At 37.1% G+C, this 21,926-nt stretch overlaps 2 protein-coding genes across 6 annotated transcripts in view; one reads left to right on the top strand and one right to left on the bottom strand.

Annotated features, from left to right (window-relative positions):
• Nucleotides 1-703: 703 nt before the first annotated feature.
• LOC103701298 (uncharacterized) lies at nt 704-10,120 on the bottom strand. Of its 2 annotated transcripts, XM_088720474.2 has the most exons (12): nt 9,709-10,120; nt 9,286-9,603; nt 9,096-9,204; nt 8,892-8,985; nt 5,907-5,994; nt 5,730-5,813; nt 4,254-4,350; nt 4,065-4,152; nt 3,353-3,458; nt 3,189-3,281; nt 1,014-1,343; nt 704-913 (listed from the first exon to the last, which is right to left on the bottom strand). In XM_088720474.2, exons 1-12 carry the CDS (start codon nt 9,853-9,855, stop codon nt 839-841), a joined length of 1,629 nt encoding a protein of 542 aa, XP_088576600.1. In that variant the 5' UTR covers nt 9,856-10,120; the 3' UTR covers nt 704-838. The 2 variants fall into 2 exon arrangements, with proteins under 2 accessions (XP_088576600.1, XP_008781533.1); XM_008783311.5 differs by having other exon boundaries at nt 773-1,343.
• A 4,827-nt stretch (nt 10,121-14,947) lies between these two features.
• The window catches only part of LOC103701299 (cleavage stimulating factor 64-like), a 36,076-nt gene continuing 29,097 nt past the window's right edge, over nt 14,948-21,926 (top strand). For 3 of the 4 annotated variants that reach the window (XR_015977369.2, XM_008783312.6, XM_088720472.2), the window contains exons 1-8: nt 14,948-15,398; nt 15,615-15,693; nt 18,478-18,652; nt 19,298-19,331; nt 19,759-19,997; nt 20,208-20,285; nt 20,868-20,903; nt 21,002-21,493. Coding sequence is in view for 3 of the 4 variants with exons in the window: in XM_008783312.6 (XP_008781534.3) it covers nt 15,359-15,398; nt 15,615-15,693; nt 18,478-18,652; nt 19,298-19,331; nt 19,759-19,997; nt 20,208-20,285; nt 20,868-20,903; nt 21,002-21,493 (1,173 nt within the window). In the remaining variant the exon portion in view is untranslated. The remainder of the gene's footprint in view (nt 15,399-15,614; nt 15,694-18,477; nt 18,653-19,297; nt 19,332-19,758; nt 19,998-20,207; nt 20,286-20,867; nt 20,904-21,001; nt 21,494-21,926) is intronic. The other variant, XM_026802310.4, reaches the window with a different exon arrangement.

Here is a 21,926-nt window from a genome sequence, read left to right as displayed (position 1 = left end):
CCTTGCGTGGTTGATAAGCATCAAGGCTGTAGCTAAGACATAAGTTTATCATGCATTAGATTGCTTATGACTGAGGAACAAATGTGTGGACAAGTCAGGACAGCCAAAACAGAACGGTTGTAAGCAATTACTCGTTGCATATACAATCTTATACCAGTGGAAGATTTGGAAGTCTTTCCATGATGGACTCTTTATTTACTGTGCATCTCTTGTTTTGAGCCAAAACTGACTGGATCCTACATTGTTTTCACTAGCAGACGGTAAGTAGATCATTGCACTTGGAAAAGATTGAAGCAACACTCACCTGCACGTTGTTTATTATCTTACAGTTCCAGTGATTCGTCAAACAGGTCTCACAATTCCAACCTCATAAAAGTGGAAAAACTAGGAAAAACGTAACCAGTCTAACAAAATAGCAGGAGAAACCAATTCATTTGTTTATGTTTCCTAGCTGCTGCCAATTGCACAGCCCAGAGAGCCTTCATTATAAGAACCCAGGAAGTAAAGAGCCAGATTCAAGGAGAAATTCCATGTTTGATGACCAAAAATCAACAAATACCTCTGACACTTCTAATTAACATATTAGACACATTAAACAATATCAACCATGATGATATGGACCTGCTGTACTTTTAGATTGGAAATATATATATCTGTACAGGAGAATATTCCATTATTTCCTCTGCTGCCACGCAAATGGCAGTACTAACTAACATGCTGCAACCAGAAGCGTCTTACGGCATAAAACCTCAGCACTTCATTAGCACCTACCACTTGACGGATGCAAAAGAACTCCACTAACCTCTTCATCCGCAGGAAATCGTAATCCAAAAGATGATCAAACGACCAAATAAGCTTTGCATTGGCCAAGGACAAGGGATTGACTGCAGTTGCATGCCAGCAATGCAAGAACCTGGTCAAGTAAAGAGAACAGATGATGGTTGCTTATAACTAGGACCAGAAGCTTTCATGGATGATGTAACAGGTCTGTCCTTTGAACTAGGTGCACCTACAACTGCTTCAGAGTTTGATTGGCTGCTTTCACCATTCCCAGGCCTCAACCAGATCTTGATATGTCCCTCCCGACAAATAGTAAGCACCGATTCATTAGTAAATGTCAAACCAGAGAGAGGCTCCACATGCACGCGGTGAGCAACCAGAGGTGAGAGTTTGGGCACATCCCGCATACTTGGAGCAGGTTGAAGGGTGCCTATGGGACAAATATTGTCCCAGTGAGCAGAATGACTTCCACTGCTGAGTGTAGGTGACCCACCAGGAGGGCAGCATCGCAATGGCACAACAATTTCATCCATTACCAGGTCCCACAGCAGCAATTGAGTGTCCTGAAAATATATAATGAAAAACAAATTACAATAGCACATAAATGCAGAATAAAAAGAGTTAAGACATTGAATAGAAACCAAATTTTTTATACACATTTTGTTTATGATAGCTCGTGGGTGTGCCAACATTCAACAAAAGCTCCAGAAATTATTTGATACAAGACCGCAACAAATTATTGAATCTTTAGCAATAAAAGTTAAGCCATCCGTCAACAGCAAGTATGAGGTCACATGACACTGGACAATCGATTATAAGTTGGATATAGCTGATAATGCAAACTATCTTAATCTCAGTGTTCTATGGGCAATGTCCAGTTAATTCCTACAAGGCACATCAACCAGTCTTTTTAATAAGCAAAAAAAAGGGCAAAAAATATAAAATAAGGTTTTTTTAATAAAAAAAAGAATTTGACATGATCTATAATGAAATTTTCATAATTGTCATACTGGTAACCGTTACTTCCACTGAACTACTTACAATCATACACAAAGATAAAAAACAAACCAATCAAACGTCATCATGCTTGAATTATCTAAATTACATATAGCTAACCTACAAGCATCTGGAGTCAGATATCATTTCAGTGAAGATTCTGCTAGATGGTTGTTTCAGTTGAAGACAATGCAAACATATGTGGCAACAAACATTATACTGAAGTCAACTTACTGCTCCCAATTCTCAACCGCAATGCCACTCCATGACTCTTTGACCACCTCATATATATTATTGTATACCCATATGTAGACCCCAAAGACGAAATAGGGTTCGTTTATTTATGTTGAAGAATTACAATTTCTCATGCATTGTTGATAACCAAACCTATAACAATATCAATGTATGCACAATATACAAGAAGCTTAGAGAAATTTATAAATGATTCAAGATACATAATTTTTTTCAAAAAAAAAAATTCTGGGTTCATTTTATTTACTACTCAACTTAAGATTGGAAGATCATGTTGATACCTCAGTTCATAGTCTTATATATTAAAATCATATATTAAGTCTTGTATGATCAATATTGGCCTCCACAATTCAAAGAGTGCCTGAGTATAAAATGAGCAGGGTAGAGAAGGCAATTTAATGGTACCGTGCATTTCAAAGAAAGGAAAGCTATGTTGAAGAGTGAGTACATCAAAGAAAGCACAAGAGATGCATGACCAGAGGCTAAGGTAATGGAAAACCGACATGGTGAAGGCATGTGAAACAGATATACAAGGGGAAACCTGGGGAAACCTGGATAAAGCAGTTGAGGTTTGCATTGATAAGTGAGCAAAGAAAATAGGAAGGCAAAAGATAACATGGAGATGTGAGAAAAAATCTAGCAATAGAAGCAGGAACAGATCTAGCCATAAGTGAGCAAAGAAAATAGGAGGACATAAGTGAGCAAAGAAAATAGGAAGACATAAGAATGTTGTGGATAAAACTCATGGTTAACCTTTGCCATGTCTTTCAACAAACCCATGTATACCTTTGCATCTGTCAACAGAGTCTTTATGGTACGATGTGCAACAATGTCAGCTGCAATGCAGCATAGGCAATTTATGAAAACCTTTAAAACAGAATTTTCTTGTATATCCACCTTCAAATTGGATGGAATAAAATTTTGCTGATGGATGAATGGATGGATGTGATTGGTCTTTGCCCACTAACAATAAATCAGATGAGTAGTTCATTTAGACTGCATTAGACAACTGAAACAAAACCACTGAATTTTAACACTGCATTCAATTGTCCGAATGTTGAAGAGTTAGCAGATGTGTATATTATTTAGGCTTTCTTCACATCTATAACAATTGTTGTTGAAAATTTAGGTGCTAGCGTGATGGTTTGGTTCTTTTTTACCTGGCCAACTGAACCAAAGCGATACATGACATTCTCTCCTGTTCCATCTGAATTTGGTCCTGACCAATAGGAATCAAAAGCAACACCACTAACCTGCCAAACAACTCATATTAATAAATGTTACTGGCTAATTAAAAGATGTAACACAGAACATAAAAACTTACCCATGAATTATGTCCCTCACCCCATGCTACTATCTTCCGGTCTTCCATGCTCCATACTTGTACTAGATCATCTTCACCACCAGTCAATATATATTTTCCATCCGAACTAAAATAATAAATAGAATTCTTAATTAGGTTTTCCTCCTAAAAGAAACAAATTGCCAACTCATCTAAGAAAAACAGAATGCCGTATATAATTTAGTGCTCCTGGATTTTAAGCAATTGTTGCATACTGGGGAGACATAAGAAGATGAATATGTCCAAGCACGTGAATGAGATTGGCAGAGGTAGGGAAGCTGATGTGGATAGATGAGCATAAAACAGGAATTGAATTGTGGTATACGCAAGATAACAAGGTTAAGATGTCATAATAGAGGGTGATGGGAAACAAACTGAGATGGTATCACATGAGAGACCTGCAGCAGTACAAAATAGACAAAAATATAATGGAACCATATTTATATGTAAGAGTGAGATGATAGGAGCCGAAGACCTGATAAGGGCTGGCTGCAGATTCTGCTAAAAGATTTGGAAAGGCATGTTTGTTTCTTGGAATAGCACTTAGTAAGTACATGGAAAAGAACACTTATATTCAAGGAACAGATAAATCTAAAGAACAGAGAGAAAAATATTGATGCTAGATCGTAATAACCACACAACAGGTCCCTAGAGAGAACTAATAACAACTTGTATGGAAGATGTTTCACATTACCTCCAGGCACAACACAGTAAAGCACCATAATAGCTTTTCCCACCAAATAATAATTGCTCTTTTGGGAAATCAAAGACTCTCAAATAACCTACAGAGGTAATCTATCTCAGGTTAAAGCAAATAAAGAAGCATGGAATATGATGGAGACCAAAAGTTAATGGATCTATAGTCATTAAATAAGGTAAATACCATCTCTGCCAACAGTGGCTAAATATGCTCCATCTGTTGAGAAAGAAATGCTGTTGATTGTACCTTGGCAGATATGCCATCGTGCAATTGGATTGCTCTGCAAGGAAAACCATTATACCTCGGGGTCAGTACATTGAGCCTAACCAAAACATGCTCAAGCCAACTTGAGATTAAATGAGGCACGCTTAAGCCAGGCTTCCCAATTCATGTTGAGCTTAAATCGAGCTCAAGTCAACCCAATTGATTATCAGGCTGAGCTCAAGCTGGCCTCCGCTCACACATTTTTGGCTTGCTTTCACCCCTGGATACAATCTAATTTTTGAATGGGCAGTATTTGCCAATAGTTAGGCCTAGGACCCCCAACATGCTTGAGTCCAGGTCAAGTAGTACTTGGACCTGACCTAACCAAAGAGCATCCATATTCAGCAGTTGAAACATAGAGAACATAGAAAGCACTAATGATGTGGAATGGATCTTAGAGTTTATATATGCAAATAATTTTATATCTGAATCTTATTTCAAATATAAGATAATTTGTCACATGCAGGAAATTGTACGAAAGGAACATTTGACATCCCAACAATTTCTCGAGCCCAAAGGAAGAAAAGAGGCAGTAAGAAAAAACAAAGGAAAAAATAAGTAATAGACTAAATTTTTTTCATTAATTTATCTAGTTCATCCAAAAATTATTTGCCTCAAACATTCTTAAACAACACTGATTTATCTAGTTCTCTAACTATTGTCAGAGAAATTTCCAGTAACTTGCCATTGGTGAGATTTGTAAACAACTAGAAATCATACCAAAATATATTTGCGAATACCAAATAGATCAATAATATCAAAATCTAATCTAAACCTAGATCGCATCAACTACAACAAGTACTGCCAAATGCACCGACAAAGCCTATGCACAATCAGCTCCTCTAGAGCAAGGGCATGGACATGTCCAATAGAAGGCCTCAAGAAAAAGACAGACACAAATTACCAATTCTGATGGCATTCAAAACAGTGAGATTACTTGAAAGCTTTAGCAAGAAATGCAAGTTTGCTTGATGCTTGAAGGAAATTGGTAGATAGCTAATTCTGACCCATGAAGTAACAATATTCTATAGAGAAAATGATGCAGACTTGTTTAGGGGAACATCTATCTAAAAGGATGGCTTAATTTCAAAAAAAGAGTGTATGACTTAATTATATTTACCCACAGCACCATGACAACCAACAAATAGGCAGAACAAGACATCTCATAATATTAATAATTTTATTAGAAAAATGGTTAGATGGCTGAATTTCTCCATCAAAGCATACCTTCTCCATCAAGTTTTGTATAACATACTGGTCATTTGTTTTATCTCGTAAGTATTACATAAGTAAATTGAAAGTACTGAGGTAAAATTGCATGAGTTCTCCATCAACGGCTTTAATACACATTGAAATTGATTTCAAAATCCAGAACAGGTGTACTTCTGAAGTTACCTTACTTGACCGCGCATGTGCAACAGAAAACTGGGATTGATCCTTGATAACAGGAAAGGAACAATCTGCAGTCCCATCCTTGCTCTACACAAAGAGGACAAGAGTCAATTCCAATTTTAAATAAAATTTAAAGTCAATCGCTACTAGATTAAACTGTATATTCAATCCAGGATCTACCTTTTCATATACATATAGATTTCCATCAGCATGACCAACAACAAAAGCACCATCACCTTCTGGAACCCAGGCAACATAAGTACAGCGGCTGCAGAAAACAAAGAAATGCGCACAAAATAAATGGAAAATGAATGTTGCATTTTGAAATGATAAAAAAAAAATATAGATATAAATAAAAAAGAATCAACCAATGGCATAACAAGACTATACAAAGAGTTACTTCAAGGTGTGCAACACACACATACACAGTCTTCCATTTGACTTACTACTTGTCAAGATTTCCTAGAAAATGTTGATCATAAAAGCATATTCCCCAAGTTTAGCAGCTAGCATGATCTTAATAATAATAGTTCCAGAAGTTGTTTGAATTATTGCCTCAATAGTATAAATTTAACAAAAGATACAAATAAAAGTTATTAAAACTCCTCAAATTCTGATGACTCTTAAGATAAAACTGAAAACAAGTTCAAAAGCTTATACACATCATTTTCTTCTAAGTCTTTAAGCATGATCTAGAATTTTTCTTTTTCTCTCTCAACTACAGGTGCAGCTATTTGGGTAGTACAAGACCAATTAAAAGGCATGAATGTTAAGTCTCAATCACCACAACATGATACATGCCCCACAATGACTTCATGGCACACAGCCTAGCATGGTACAAACACATGGCATCACTTGGCATGCTCTTGTACCATGACATGCCAAGCATCGACATGTAGCAGCACAACACACCATGTAGTACCCATTCAATCAAACCTTGCTTGCCAAGAAATAGGCCATCCATCCAATGTTGAATGGCCCCAATGTATGAAACATGTCGGAGTCCTATTTGGGCCTTATTTCAAAATATTTAGGACTATTCTGAAGAGACCTTGAAGTGGTTTTCAATCATATACTTGGCTGGTTTTAGGAGTTCGGTTTATTACCGACGGGGTTAGGAAAAGTAGCTGATCAAAGCTCTCCAATAGGGGTTTCGTCAGTTGATTAGGATGGTAATTCCTGTTTTGATGAAAAGGGGACAGTCAAACCTAACAGAATCAACATTGGGCCTGCTGTTTGATTTAGTTGTCTACAGAGTTTATTCAAAAATAAAAGTTGACTACAGGACTTTTCCCTTTCTCCTCTTTCCTCTTGTTCCTCTACTCTTTCTTCTCTTATTTCCCCCTTTCCTTCTCTTCTTCTAGACTCAGTCTGTTGCTTGGCTGTCATAAAACATAGCAAATTAAGCTTTTTCACAGACCTGAAAGCAGATCTAAACTGCAGTCATTTCACTCTTGACAACAGATTGGTAGTCAGTCTTGAAGTTGATTGCTATCATAGCTAAGTGGAAGTGGCAAAAAAAATGTATTTAATCAAATAATGTCCAATCTAAGTTTATTAATGTGTACTTCACACATAATTCCAAAATTCCAGTGCAAGGTTCGTTGTGCCAGTACTAGGGCATGTGCTGGTTTCCCAACAGCACGGTTCAGTACAGTACCATGCCATTCTGTGCCAGGCTCGTAACAACACAGCAAAGCTGAAGGAGCGCGGGGGAGAAGGAGAACAAGAGAAGGGGAGGGAGGGAGAGAGAGAAATAGAGGGAGAGAGGGAGAAAGCTGGTAGAGGCCGACGGAGGGCCGGGTAGCCACACGGAGAGGCGAGGGAAGAGCTCCACCTCCGGTTCACCTGTTTCGAATAATAGAGGGAGAGAGAGGGAGAGAGAGGGAGAAAGCTGAAAGAGGTCGACGGAGGGCCAAGGAGCTATTCCACATCATCATTATGTATCATGCAAACGCATTAGATAATGGTCCAAGAAGTGACATTGTTTTCTTGTACCTAAAACCCTGCCCACTAATTCCAAAGTCATGTACACCTTAAGCTCCCGCACAAGTCTTTTCAACTGCAACTAGAATGTCTCTCTATGAGAGGTTGCCTTCATTCTTCATTCTCATAGTAAATGATTCCACTATTTCAGTCATTTTCCACCACTTTGTCTTCATCTCAACTTGCCATGACCGTCTTGGTTCATACTATACTTTTAAGCTCCTTGTAACATGCCATCCTTAACATTACATATAAATCAATAGCCTCACTTCTGCTACAATAATCCTATGTGCATATACCACCCTTATTGCTCGAAGCCTTGATGCTGCATAAATCTTACAGTTTCATACTTCACCTTGACCCTCTTCAACAAGTTAAGATCTCTGAATGCTGCTAGTTTGCATAGGTTGAGAAATGCTCTCCCAAAAATACCATTATCAAACTCATTTTAGTTGTAGGATACAACTGATTCAGTGAACATGAACCATAACCTGGTAACAATATGTTGTGAAATTTGCTATTTGCTTGCTTATGTTACTTATCTGACTTCGTGTACTTACCATAGCCCTCCCCCATGACTTGATATGCTGACATTTTTCTTGGAACTTACATTTTTCCTTGTAACCACTCACTTAATACTTGTATTCACTCCCTTCGTACTTTATTTTCTTTTTCTTTCTGGAGGGGAAAAAAGCCTATTTATTCACCACCTTCAGCGCAGCAAGCATCTGATTATGACATATAATACTAGAAAGAATTATCTACTCCATGAAATCAGAATACAAGCATCTACTATGACTTCAAGAATGTAAATGCCCACAATGGACGGTCCCAACCTTCCATTCCTAACCGAAATAAAACAGTTGATCTAACTATCTACTTCCAAATATCAACCATTTTTAGCCAGAACATATGTTATTAGCATTTGTACAATACTGAGGTGATTAAATTACAAGGTATTAATTGTAGATACATGGTTTTAAATCTAAAGAGAGCAAAATATCTAGGTACAAACTTGGGTCTCATAGGCATGGAATACAAATGATGTCAACACTGCATATAATGATATTTACCGGAATAAAACATGGATGGATGATCACATTGATCCATTATAAGTGTCACACCTCGGCTGCCAAGATTGATGCAAGGGAGAAAAACAAGAACAAGGAGAATACATGCCTGTTATTAATTGATCCATCTTTGTTATAATGCTGAGCTGCTACAAGCTTCCTACCAGGGTCCTGCAATTGTTGCCTCAATGACACCGAATAAACTAAACACCATAGGCATAGACATTTAGTAGGACAGAAAGGCAATTTAATCAACAAGATATCATAAAAACAGAACATGATAAAACTAGTTTAAACTGATAGCCGAACTCACCATCACCCGAGTGCAGCCCAATGAGCAAATCATGCCCATCCTTGGCCCCGGCATCGAAGGCGTGGCATACAGGGTTCGAGTTGCTGAAGTGGATGGACTTGATAGGATCCTGAAAAGCAACCACATCAAGAGATGATCAAACTGCAAGAAACTTCACAAACCAACAAAGAAAAGGCTGATAGGTGAGAACCTTATCCTGCGAGTTGAGATCACTGATGAAGAGAGTGTCAGCGGCATTGAAGATGAGGTACGTGCCCTTGCCGTCGTAATTAGACATGGACTGAGAGCTACTCGATCCGGTGGACGATCCAAGGGACCCTCCGATCCTGCTGCTCCCCGAAACCACCCGGCTAACGCCATTCCCACCGACGAAGCTAAGCGCCCGGCTGCCGTTCCCGGCCCCAAGCAGCCTCGCGGCCGCCGACCTTACCCCTCCGCTGGAGCTCGGGGTCGACGGCGTGGACGGCGTCTGGTTGGCCGGTTTCTCCTTCAGATAAGCGATCGTCAACTAAGGAAAAAAAAAGAATCCAATCTTTAGCAAAACACGGAAGCAAGAAAGCAAACAAGCATCAAAGGGGGCGAAACCCTAGCCCTAGGCCAAGAAGTGGCGCACCTGGGAGACGGCCTTGCCATGGGAGTAGTGGAGGACGGCGGCAGGGTGGGTCTTCTCGTATTGGAGCTTGTAGCGGCCCTCGGGTGTCTTGAAGTAAGTCTTGAGGCCCGGCGATTGAGCGTTGATGGCGGACGAGGAGGTGGCCATGATCAGAGGCTTAGGGTTTCGAGATCAACGGAATGGGGGCGATCAATCGAGTGATCATACTACCCTCTTTCCTCTCCGAGGATTCGAGATTAGAAGCGATCAAGAATCAACGAATTAGGGTTTTGTCAGGGAAGAGGAGAGGGAGGGAGACGCAAACCAAACGAAGGGTTTCTCGTCGTCGTCTTCTTCGCTAATACTGCGAGCCCGACGGGTCCGGAGGGGAGGAGGAAAAGGGGGAATCGGAGGAGTAGTTTGTGGGAGATTTAAAAAATAAAAAATAAAGCGACTCCGCCTTTAATATCTCGGTAAAAATAAAAAACAAACGTGATCGGGTTAAATAGAGCCGTCTTTTTCCGGTGGACTCTTACCGCCGGAAGCATCTGAACCGTTCATTTGTTGGCCTGAAATCTGGATCGTCCATTGGGACGTTACATTGGATCCTTTTGGAGGGTGAGTCAACGAGGATGCGGAGTCAGTGCGCCTCCCTCGGATCGGACGGTCTAGACTGCGGGGTCGTGGTTTGTGGATGGTCAGAGATGGAAAGTATTTTCCTTGTAAACAGTGTTGTTTCCATTGATTGATGATGAGTAGATATAGTTCACCCGCCCCCACAACGCCGTCTCCCACCCTAATAAAAAAAACTAAAGGATGGGAGGTCAGAGCTTTTAGGGAGCCACGTTGGTGATAGACCGCTGCTCCGTGGATGCGACTTTATAGCCCAGCAATTTTTTTATTTCGCTGGAGCAGAGAATTGAGGGGGACTGCATCCTGAGCTTAAAGGGACATAGTGTTCGATAGAGCAGATGAGGAAATGATACACTAAAATTAGTTTCCTTTTGATATGTGCAGAAGGGTATTCAAATGTGCCTCTTCTTCCGATTCATTAATTCGGTGGTTCCTAATTATAACTGATTATTATTATTTATTAGCATAAATTTAGAGATCAAATAACAACTTGCCCATAATATTTGTTTTATTAGCATGATTCTGTATTAATCTATATTTTTTCTTTATTAACATGATCTTGTTAGAGTGATTTTAGAAATCACATAACAAGTTATATTTTTTCTTTATTAGTATAATTCTATATTAAGCTATATTATTTTTTTCTATGGAGTTGTATATAAAATTTTACCGAATACGATGAAACGAAGAAATAAAATTATTTCTCTTTTTTCTTTTTTTTTCCTTCTATAAATATTTTAATATTATTATTGTTGGCTTTTTAAAGACGAGGAACTTTTTATATGGTACGGTAGTAATGCCCCATGGAGCCACGTGGTTTTCTCAAACTTAGCTGCAATTGTCAAAGATCCCTTTAATAGTATTTGCATTGAGTAATTATTAGTACTGTAACCCCGCAAACATGAAGCATCCGTTATGGGTGGCAATCGAGTCAGGTGAGACATATATAAAAAATTTATCAAGTTGAACTCTATTTATTTAATTTACAGGTTAAAAATTTGGATCCAAATTTAATTATCTAATTAAATAAATAATTTAATTCAATGTACAGTAAGTTGAAATAAATTAGATAATCTAATTCAATGTACAATAAATTGAAACAAATTAAATGTATTAAACGCTTAAATATTACCAACTCTAGCAGTATCGGCCGGAAAAATGAATAGGAGAGAATAGTTATAACTAAAATGAAAAAAAAAAAGGGAAAAGAATATGTTGAGCCACCCACAAACGCAGGTTTTTATTTTTCACGAATGAAAAAAAGAGAAAAAGATTGCTATTTCCAGCATTCATTCTGATTATGTACTTAAACGGTAAGAAGCTAATATGCCGCCTCCATTAATGTCACGGAAAGTTAGTAAGTAGAGTGAGATTCAGTTCACGTTGACACTTGAGTGCGGGGGCGAAGTTCGATCAGATAAAAACAAGCTTTCTAGATACCTTTGTAACTTTATTATATTCATGATTTGCAGCTGGCAAAAATCCTAACAATCAAAGAATTTCTTACGTCATGTGGTATGAAGTCGTCAACTATACCTAGTACTAATTCAAAATAATAATAATGATCATTATAATAATAATTTATTTATTAAAGCTTGTATAAATCTATAATAACAATATTCCAACTCATCAATTTTAGAGATCGTAAGATATAAAGATAACAACTATAAGAAAATTATGAAAAAATGCTAGAGTATCACTTGGTCATGAAAAAATCAATTATTTGCACAAGCTATTTTTTATGTGAGAATGGGAAGCTTGTATTATCAACAAAATATTATATATGTAAGACATGGTTGCATTCTTTAAACGGCGATATTGAAGCTAACTTAAGTATAGCCTAGGCACAATCTTGGACTTCCAAATATAAAACTCATACTATGACTGCATAGGTCAATTTAATTAAGTGACATAAATTTGTTTTTTTTTTTTGATGGGAAGGATCCTTATTTGCTAGATATTTGAATCATGGATCCAAATATCTAGGGAGATCTCATCACGACAACCCATATGATGGAAGACCGCCAAAATAGGAGAAAAAAATATGGCCACAATGAAAGTTGTTTTAAAACATGTCGAAAAGGATGATTTTTTGTGATTCACATTATTTACATAATTTTAGAGATCACATAATAACCTGCATTGCCCATAATATTTTTTTTATCAACATACATTAATTTTCTTTATTAGCATGATTTTATTAGAGTGATTTTATGGATCAAATAATAACTGGTATCAGTTAGTAATATTTTTCATAATTAGTGTGATCCTATATCAATCTATATTATTTTTTTTATATAGAGTATGTACGCAAGTTTTATAACTCCTAAGATGTACCAGATATGACGGAATAGAAAAATAAAATTATTTTTCTCTCTCTCTTTTTTTTTTGGTTTTTTCTCTTGTTCTGCAAATATTTTACCACATACTAAGTTAAGATGATGAAACCACTAGAACTCTAGCAAGACTCCAATAAAAGAATATAACGTGGTATTTGACTTGCAAATATCAAAATAACTTAAAGTTGTATTGACAAAAGCATTTGGTGTACATAGGTCCCAAAAAAAACTTCACTAGCATTAGCATAGTCAGTATTTATATATGAAAGCACGTCCATCTTATCCGATTTCTTCATTGGATGCTGGATGAAGGACATAAATTGCCAATTTATCAAAGATACGGCAAAACCACCAATGTTCCAATATTCAAAAAATGTTATTCTACAACCATTGAATTAAGGTTAATTTTTTTTTTAAGCTTATTTTGCATATTTTTTCTGCTAGAGACTCATGCATACGAGTTATAAGTCCAATAGGATGTAGGAAGATTTTGTACTACTTATTTTAATATTATCTTTTTCCGAAAAAATTTCATCCTACGAAAATTAGGGAATGCATATTGGCTTTAGGTGATCTCTCTTATAACTATTTTCTTAATGTAATTAGTACAAATCGATCATGAAGTTGATAAAACTGTTATTTATAATTGACTCTCAATTTTGTTGAGCAGCGAGAGGTCATCTGGGAGCACATAATACAAGGTCAAGGTTCGAGAGGACGCTTTGGTGAGAGCTGGGTTATTTTGCATAAGCTTTGTGGAGACTGAAGATGCGAAGTTAAAAGTCTAATAAGAAGGGAAGATGCAGGGCTTTCAAGCTATCCTTTCGGTTTTAGCTTCTGACTTCTAAAGATTTCTTTTCCAATTCTATTTTCTAGCTCTTTTCTTCAAATTTTTTGAGTTTAGTCTGATCTTACTAACTTTTAATTTTAAATTTAGTTTTAGTTTATCTCTTGTTATACTGCTTTGATCTCATGCAAAATAAAAAAGAATCATATATTTACTTACCTACGTCATTTTTTTTCCCAGAACTTTAATCTCGCATCATTAAATCAAACCAAACCACTATCAATTCAGCCCAAATTAAGTCTAACTCAACAAATAAATAGGTGAAAGTAAACTCGGCCAAACAACATGCTTATTAAAAGAAAAAAATTAACTATATCCACATATCGTAATCTTGTGCATCTAGACTTCGGATAGGAAGCTAGGGTCAATTTTTTTTTTCTTTCATTTTAACAATAAATCTCATGCTTTAAGGGGGGCATTTGGTGATCCGAAATAGGATCATTAAGGTAATCTTATATAACCGATGATCATTATTCTAGCGTAACATGATCCCTGATGATCTAAGATCACCGTATTTGGTATGTTATATTTTAGTGGTTAAATATTTATAGATATCCACGAATAATCGGTATGGTATTCCATAAAAATCCAAGATTACTGGTACCAATTTTTGTTTTGATATATTTCATAAAATACATTTATTAATCATATACAATATACTATATTAAAGTATTAATATATTTTTCAATATCCTAATTATTAATATATTTTATAAAAATATATTTATTAGTACTACAAAATATTGATCCTATAAAAATATATTAATTGTTATTATAGAATTAATATTTTTATTTACACTTGTAATATACTACTTTTTAATACTAATATTTATTTTGATTAGAAAAATAAAGCAAATAGAAGTAATGTAGTAAATAACTTCATTACATAAATATAAAGTATAATAATATTTTTTTATAATTTAAAATTATCATTGAATTATAATGTGACAATAATATAATTAATAATATATATATAATATCAATACAATATACTATATAATATAATAATGATATATTGATATACTATTTTTTTGTTGGACTGAGGAGTATTTTTGTCCTCAAATTTAGCCAAGATCATTATCTCGATGTGATTTTGGATACCTGATGGGTTGGACAGTAATTTGAGAAGTAGAGGACAAAATTATCATTGTGCAACTAGACACGATGCTTTCATCATCTTCACCCACATTATTTTTAATTTGGAAAAATTATTCCATACCAGGCGTCTCAAAAAGGAAAAGATAAATATTTTACAAGCTTTTCCTATGGATTGTTATTTTCTTTCACATACACAGAAAATGCTGGACACTAATAAAATATACAAACAAGATAGGTTTTTTTTTTTTTTGGGTAGAAGTGAGCCTTTTTTTTTTGTTTTTTGTTTTTTCGAAAAAACTGCACAACCTGATAAGCGTAGAAGCTTCTACCTTCAAGCAAAGGCCATGCCTCCCGTTACCGTTTACTAGAAAGCATGAGAGTGTCCTATCAGCCGCCGCCTCGCTCGTTAATCCCTCTCTCTCTCTCCTCAGGCTTCCATCGGGCACTATATAATTCCGGAAATATGATACAAAGCTCCCCATCCCGCTTGTCGTAACGCTTCTACCCTTCTGCCCCTCGCGCCCTAAATCCAGAAGAAGAGCTCGCTCTCCCAGCTCCTCTAGATCTCACTCCACGCGCGTATTAGAACCCCCAAAGATTCTGCGAGTCGAACCGACCTTTAAGGATTTATTGCTGTCCAGATAAAGTACTGATGGATCGAGGTCCCCTCGCCGAGGATTCTTGGGTTGGGGCCAGGACCGGCGGCAGAGAAGCGGCGGCGGCGCGGCGGAAGACGGCCGATCCCCGGCAATGACATGGCTGCCTCCGCCAGGTCCCAGCACCGCTGCGTCTTCGGTCGGTCATCAAGAACCATTTCTTCCGAGGAACAATCGTTTTCTGATGTTTTTCTTGTCTGTCTTGGGAGTAATATGGTTTTTTTGTAGTTCTTCGGTTTTCTATTGATTCACCAAGAAAGATTCGATTTCTTTCTATTTTGTGATCTTGTTGCTTCCAATCTCAGTTCCGGAAGTCTTGAAACTATATTTGACGTTTGTTTTGGATTTGTGGCAGTTGGGAACATACCTTATGATGCCACGGAGGAGCAGCTGATACAGATATGTGAGGAGGTTGGTCCCGTGGTGTCCTTCAGGTAAGCCGCCTCTTAAAACCCTAAAATTTTGATGTATTGGAGATCAGCCATCAAACCTTTTTCCTTTTCTCTTTTTCTTTAAAAATGTCGGTCTGTTTCATTGGATTTCAAGAACCGGCGAGTGACATTTAAACTTGAAGTCTGAAATCGGGGGTTCCTTGAGCTCGCTGCACCGAGGTAGTTAAGATCATTATGCTCGTCTAGAAAGGATCGCTCAATGTTCGATATAATTCCTCTTGAGATTTTTTTTTTTTTTGGGGGGGGGGGGGTCAAACTGACTGGAAAATTCTATCATCCTCTTTTATTTGATATCATGGTTTTTCGTTTTCCTTCAGAGCTTGCACTGGAGCTATAGATTATGAACTGATTGTTTTCTTGAATTCACTCCTTTTGTCTTCATTGCGGAAAGCATGTGTTTGCATTATGTGATGAGTTGCTGATAATGTGATCAGCCCTATTGGCTGTGCTTAGATTAGTAGGATTGCTCTCCCAGATAACTTGAGGTTCGTGAAGATCTTTTAGTTTGTACTAATCCATCTTGGTTTTCTACTTTTCCTAGTAGACTGTTTTTGCTGAAAGCATGTACAGTTTCCTCTATTAACAAGAAAGGTTATGTAAATATATGTAAATAGGCAAAATCAGGTTAGTCTGGACTTACTGTAATTTTTGTTAGCGAATGATAACTTTTTAATAGAACTGAAGGAACAAATTTTATGTCACAAAAGTAGTCTGCTACTTACTGACCACAGGAACCAAAAACCCACATTATGAATTTTGAATTCCGAGTTGAAAGTCATCTTCTAAATATCACAACCTTCACTTATCTCTGGCTATAAAGACACTAGTACCTTGTTTATCTTACATATAATGAAAATGAGATTTATACTAAAAGTCCATGGAGCACAATTTCAGTGTCAGTATGCATGAAGTGGAGGATGCAGTTGAAACATATTTCTTTGGCTTGCTACTTTAAAAATGAAATATAGTCTACTTTTAATTCCATCTCCTTTTACATTGTTTCAGTTGTTTCTCCACTGCCTGCACTCCCGACCTTTATCTTAACATATTCTGACCACAAGAACATTTCCAAATTTGCATTATCTCATCAAGTAGTATAATATCACCGGTTAGTAACATAAACCATGGTTCTCCGGAGTATCAGTTGTTTGCTGAGCTATTGGAGATTCCATCCCTTTCTGTAGGCTCAGCATGACTGGAAATCACTAATTTAACCACAAACTATTTCAGACCCTTGTCAGCACACCTTCATAAATGTCCCTGATAATTTTAAACTACCTTTAAAGCTTTATGTCTCCCTCAGTGCCTACCAAATTGTGTCTAGTGATATTGTATAATAATCTTTATAAAGATCCATGAGGCATGTCTTCTTATTGAGCACCTCCATCAATTGTCTTGGCAAGAGACAGCATTTATGATGGCATAAAGCAAAATTGGCTCTCTGAAATTGTTAGTATTTTTCTCTTAGCTCTCTATTCATCGTCCTCCCCCTTTTCCATAGCCTGGTTCACCATTCTAAATTTTAGGACAGTCGATGTACCAATACATGCCACCTTTTCATTTGACCTCTTTCCGAATATCGTTGAATAAGCTACTTAAATAAACTTGGCCTAGTTTTCCAATGATTTTCCACATCTCAAGGGGTACAATTTTTGGCCCTACTATATTACCACTTTGCCTGCTTTGCAAAGCTATTTGGGCTCATACTTCACCAAAACTGAATTGTGGTATGTTTACCAACTTATTGTTTGTCTTTCTTATCATAACTTTATTTATTAGAGCCTTCCCCTAATTCTTTTCTTTCTCATCCTATTGTATTTCTGAAACATACATTTTTTTTTTTACTTATACTTCAAGCTCACTCATGTAGCTTTTTGCAAGCTACGTGTTTTACTAAACTTCCTAGCTTTTCTTTGTTCTTTTTAGATTTTATATATTTGCTAAGTTATTCAACATTACATGCCTTTTGCAATTCTTTTCCTTGATTTCCTATCACCACTCATAATTCCACCACCTTCTTTATATGGTCATGCATTTAGGTTCTCCTAATAATTCTATAATACCGATGTTTATAGGATGCCAAATGATATCACGCAATCCTTGATTTCTAGTGCCCTTCATTATTTGGTCTATAGGATATCATGGTTTGCCGAGGATGGGCCTTGGCGCAATGGTAAAGTCGCTCCACTGTGACATGGGTGTCACGGGTTATGGAAACAACCTTTCTGCACAACGGTAAGGCTACACATATTTGACCCACTCTAAACCTTGCAGTGATAGGAGCCTCATGCACTATGATGCTCTTTTTTAGAATGCTATAGTTTGCCCTTTTGGAACCCTTATGTTAGCGATGTTATAGTTTAATAATTTTTTGTTTTCGTTCCTAGAATATACTTTTATAGGTGTTCTTTTTTGTGTAGCGAGACTTTCGTTTTATCACCTTACAAACTTTGCATGCTGATCTCTTGTTTCCTTTTGAAAAAAAGAAGAAAAAGGTTTATCTATGGCATATTGCATGGGCCAATGAAACTAACTGAATACTCAACTTTCTTTTTAACAAACGTCGGAGAGTGTCATCATGTTGCCTATCACTGGCTGACAGGCTGAGGTGTGTCGCGGCTTTCTGCGTACTAATTTCTACTATGCTGTTCAAGTGACTAATCAGAAGATAATGCAATGCCTGTGGCAGCAGAAAGTTTTACATTTCATGGACCTGTTTGTATTGTTCATGCCTATGCTAAATAATGATCTAATATTTTGATGCAGGCTAGTATTGGATAGAGAAACTGGAAAGCCCAAAGGTTATGGGTTTTGTGAGTACAAGGATGAAGAGACAGCTCTTAGTGCTCGTCGCAATCTTCAGGGCTATGAAATAAATGGCCGTCAGTTGCGAGTCGATTTCGCAGAAAATGATAAAAATGCTGACAGAAACAGAGAGCAGGTCCGATATCATTATCTACTTAGAAGAAGCATTTGAATTCTCTATTCCAGTTACCTTATCTGATAAACTAATAGAATGGGGATGGATGTACGTTTACCTTCATGATTGATAATTTGATATATCTTTTGCTATTCTTGTCAGTTTGTTTAACTACTGCTAAGAAAGTTGTTTTTTTTGGAGATATGTTTTGGTAAACAAGTGCTACCACCTTAAGTCGACTTTTGCTAGCAGATTGTGTTTTCATAGGACCCCCATCACATTAGCTTATTTATCTCTGTTGTCATAGTGGAATGTAAAGGTTTTCTTTTACCAATAGGAAGTAGGACTTAGAGTGCATGTTGATGATTTTTTTATATCGAATTTTAGGGAAAAAAAGCATGTGGTAATTGTAATGTTTTATAATTGGTGCATGGTTTGATTAATCAGACATCTGATATTTAAATTTATTGCCCTGGCATCAAGTGGCAAATTATCATAATGATTGCCTCTAAGACGTGTTTTCGTTGCCATGATCAATCTAGATAAAATTGCAACGAATCTTTATCGTCATTCGATGGATGCAAAGCATTTTTTTGACAAATACACAATTTTATGATACTTGATGAGGAAACTATTTCTTATGTAAATTGGTAACTTTTGTTGCAGGGTCGTGGTGGACCAGGGTTGGCATCAAGTATTGGTTTGACTTCCTCTCTCTCTCTCTCTCTGTCTCTCTCTCCCTCTCCACTTAAGTTCAGGGCCTGTTTAGTATTGCTTCTGTTTTCTGTTTTTGTTTTCAAAATCTGAGAAGAAAATTAAACTAGACTGAATATGCCTGGCTTTTTGTTTTTTAAATTGTTTGTAAAACTTTTAGAGCTTATGGAAGCAAAGATTTATTGCTTTCAAACAAAAGAAAAAAATAAAACTAATGAATGGCAGAAGTTCCTTGCAAATGCTATCTTCAACATAAATCTTCATGTAGTATTTCTCGTATTTGCAGGGGAAACAAAAACGCAAAAACAACAACAATACCAAACAGGCCCTTAGTTCTTGCATTTGTGTTTTTTCAAGTCTTGAATTTTGCTTGCACCAGTTTCTTTGCTAACGCTCTTAACGGAAATTTGCAGATGCTCAGAAGCAACTAGGTGGACCCCCTATCCTTGGGGATTCAAGTCTTCATCAACCTATAGGTCTGCCATTAGCTGCAACAGCTGCATCTCTTATGGCTGGAGCTTTAGGCGGAGCTCAGGCTTCTAGTATCCAAAGTGGTTCACAAAGCCAGTCTGGAATGGGAAATGATCCCTTGACTCATTATCTGGCTAGGATGTCTAGACACCAACTAAATGAAATTATGTCCGAGACAAAGGTCATTCTTTCTGCTCTCTCTCTCTCTCTCTCTCACACACACACACACACACACGGGCTCATTATCTGGCTAGGATGTCCAGACACCAATTGAATAAAATTATGTCAGAGATAAAGGACATTCTTTTGTGCTCTTTCTCTATCCCCCCTCCCTATTTCTCTCTATCACACACATGCCGACCATAAGGTCCTGACATTAGTTTGATTACAGGCTCTGGCTACTCAAAGCAAGGCACTGGCTCAACAACTCCTCCAAGGGAGTCCGCAGCTACCAAAGGCTCTCTTTCAGGTTGCTTTTTCACTCATTCAACTTTAATAGACCGTAATTTTTGCTTTATTTTACGATGGTGAGCTATTTGCCCTGAGATTGTCTACTGAGTGATTCAAGTGAGGATCATCATATTAATAGGGAGGTTATTTGTTCTAATTAGTAAATAACCAAGCCTTTAACAAATCTTGAAATATGCTTTTCATTTGAATCAATTTATAATGAACCAAGCTGACCATTAATGGTAGGAATTTAGCAAATGCTCAGGACAGAAGGTGCTTCTTGATGATGTTCTTGTTTTTATATGACTATTTTATCATATTATGTTTGTCACTCTCAGTCTCTCAGATAACATAGGAAAATTTCATGTCCATGTCAGATTTTCATTCCCCACAAACATCAGTTGCCACCTTAACGATGCATAGTTCTGGTTTTTAGCATTATCCACAACTGGTTTATGTAGTTCAAATTTCAGATTTACCTTAGATTTTTCTCTTGCTTCATCATCCTTCTTTGATATAATGTGTCATTTTATTTAGTATTTTTTATTACTTATATTTGATAACTGAAAATTTGGAATTTGGTGCCATGTCCTCGTTGCAGGCACAGATAATGCTCGGCATGGTGACACCACAAATGGTCTGTCCCATTTACCTCAGAAGGGTGCACAGGTTTATTTGGTATAATGATATTGAGTTTGTTTAACGACAAATGCTGTTGTAATTGTTTGGTTGCAGATGCAAATGGCAAATAGTCAGCGATCATCAACTTCGGCCCCCCAACCTTCATCTCATCATGGCCAAACACCTTTACAAAAGGATGCACTGGGTGGAATGTTATCTAGGCATCCTGAAAGTCAGATGCCCAATGTACCACAAAACTCAACAATTTTACATCAGTCTGCACTTCCACTGCCCAATGTCCCTGTTCAACCTCAATATCGGCACCCTTTGCCACCACAAGCCCAAGCTCTCCATCAGGGAATGATACCAGGCAAATCTGGAGCTACCATAACATCATCAATACGTACCCAGCCTCTCGGTGGCCCTTCTATTCAGCCAAATCCACCTTTACCAGCATCCAAAGGCCTCATACCACAGACTCAGCCCCCTCTTCTGCAGCAACACCCTAGACCAACTGTAGCTGCACCTTTGGCACAACATCCTCAGCTGGCACTCCCGAACACGAGCCTCCAGCAATCAGTTTTGCCTCATCCTCCAATATCTCAGGCAAGTCTTGTCACTGTTAAATGCATAGCTGATTATATATGCTATATGGAGAATTCAATGATAAAAAAATATAACGATGGGCATGAATCCATGTATAGTCTTATAGTTCAGGCCAATCTCTGTACTATTGTTTATTTGATTCATGGTTATCCATGGCATAGTACGCATGTTGGCAAGAGCATATACTGGGTGTTGATTTATCTCATGAATTGATTTTTTCAAATAATTTCCAGCCTATCTGATTTTATCTTCTTTATTATGGCTCAGGACCAGCATAGACATATCAGGCGATATGTAGTTTTACTATACATGCTTTAAAGAAAATAATACTACTTAGTTCTTATTGTCAACTATTATCTAGTTAGAGCATCCAATTGTGTTGCATGCTTGCAGCACCACTAATTAGTAATCAACCAATATTTGCTATTTTCTT

The sequence above is a fragment of the Phoenix dactylifera genome, chromosome 4, assembly GCF_051530095.1.
Source record: "Phoenix dactylifera cultivar Ajwa chromosome 4, Ajwa_hap1_PhDact_Kaust_v1.1, whole genome shotgun sequence".
In the NCBI taxonomy this organism is placed as follows: Eukaryota; Viridiplantae; Streptophyta; class Magnoliopsida; order Arecales; family Arecaceae; genus Phoenix; species Phoenix dactylifera.
Note: the sequence above shows the minus strand (reverse complement) of the source record. Positions and strands in the feature narration are given on the sequence as shown.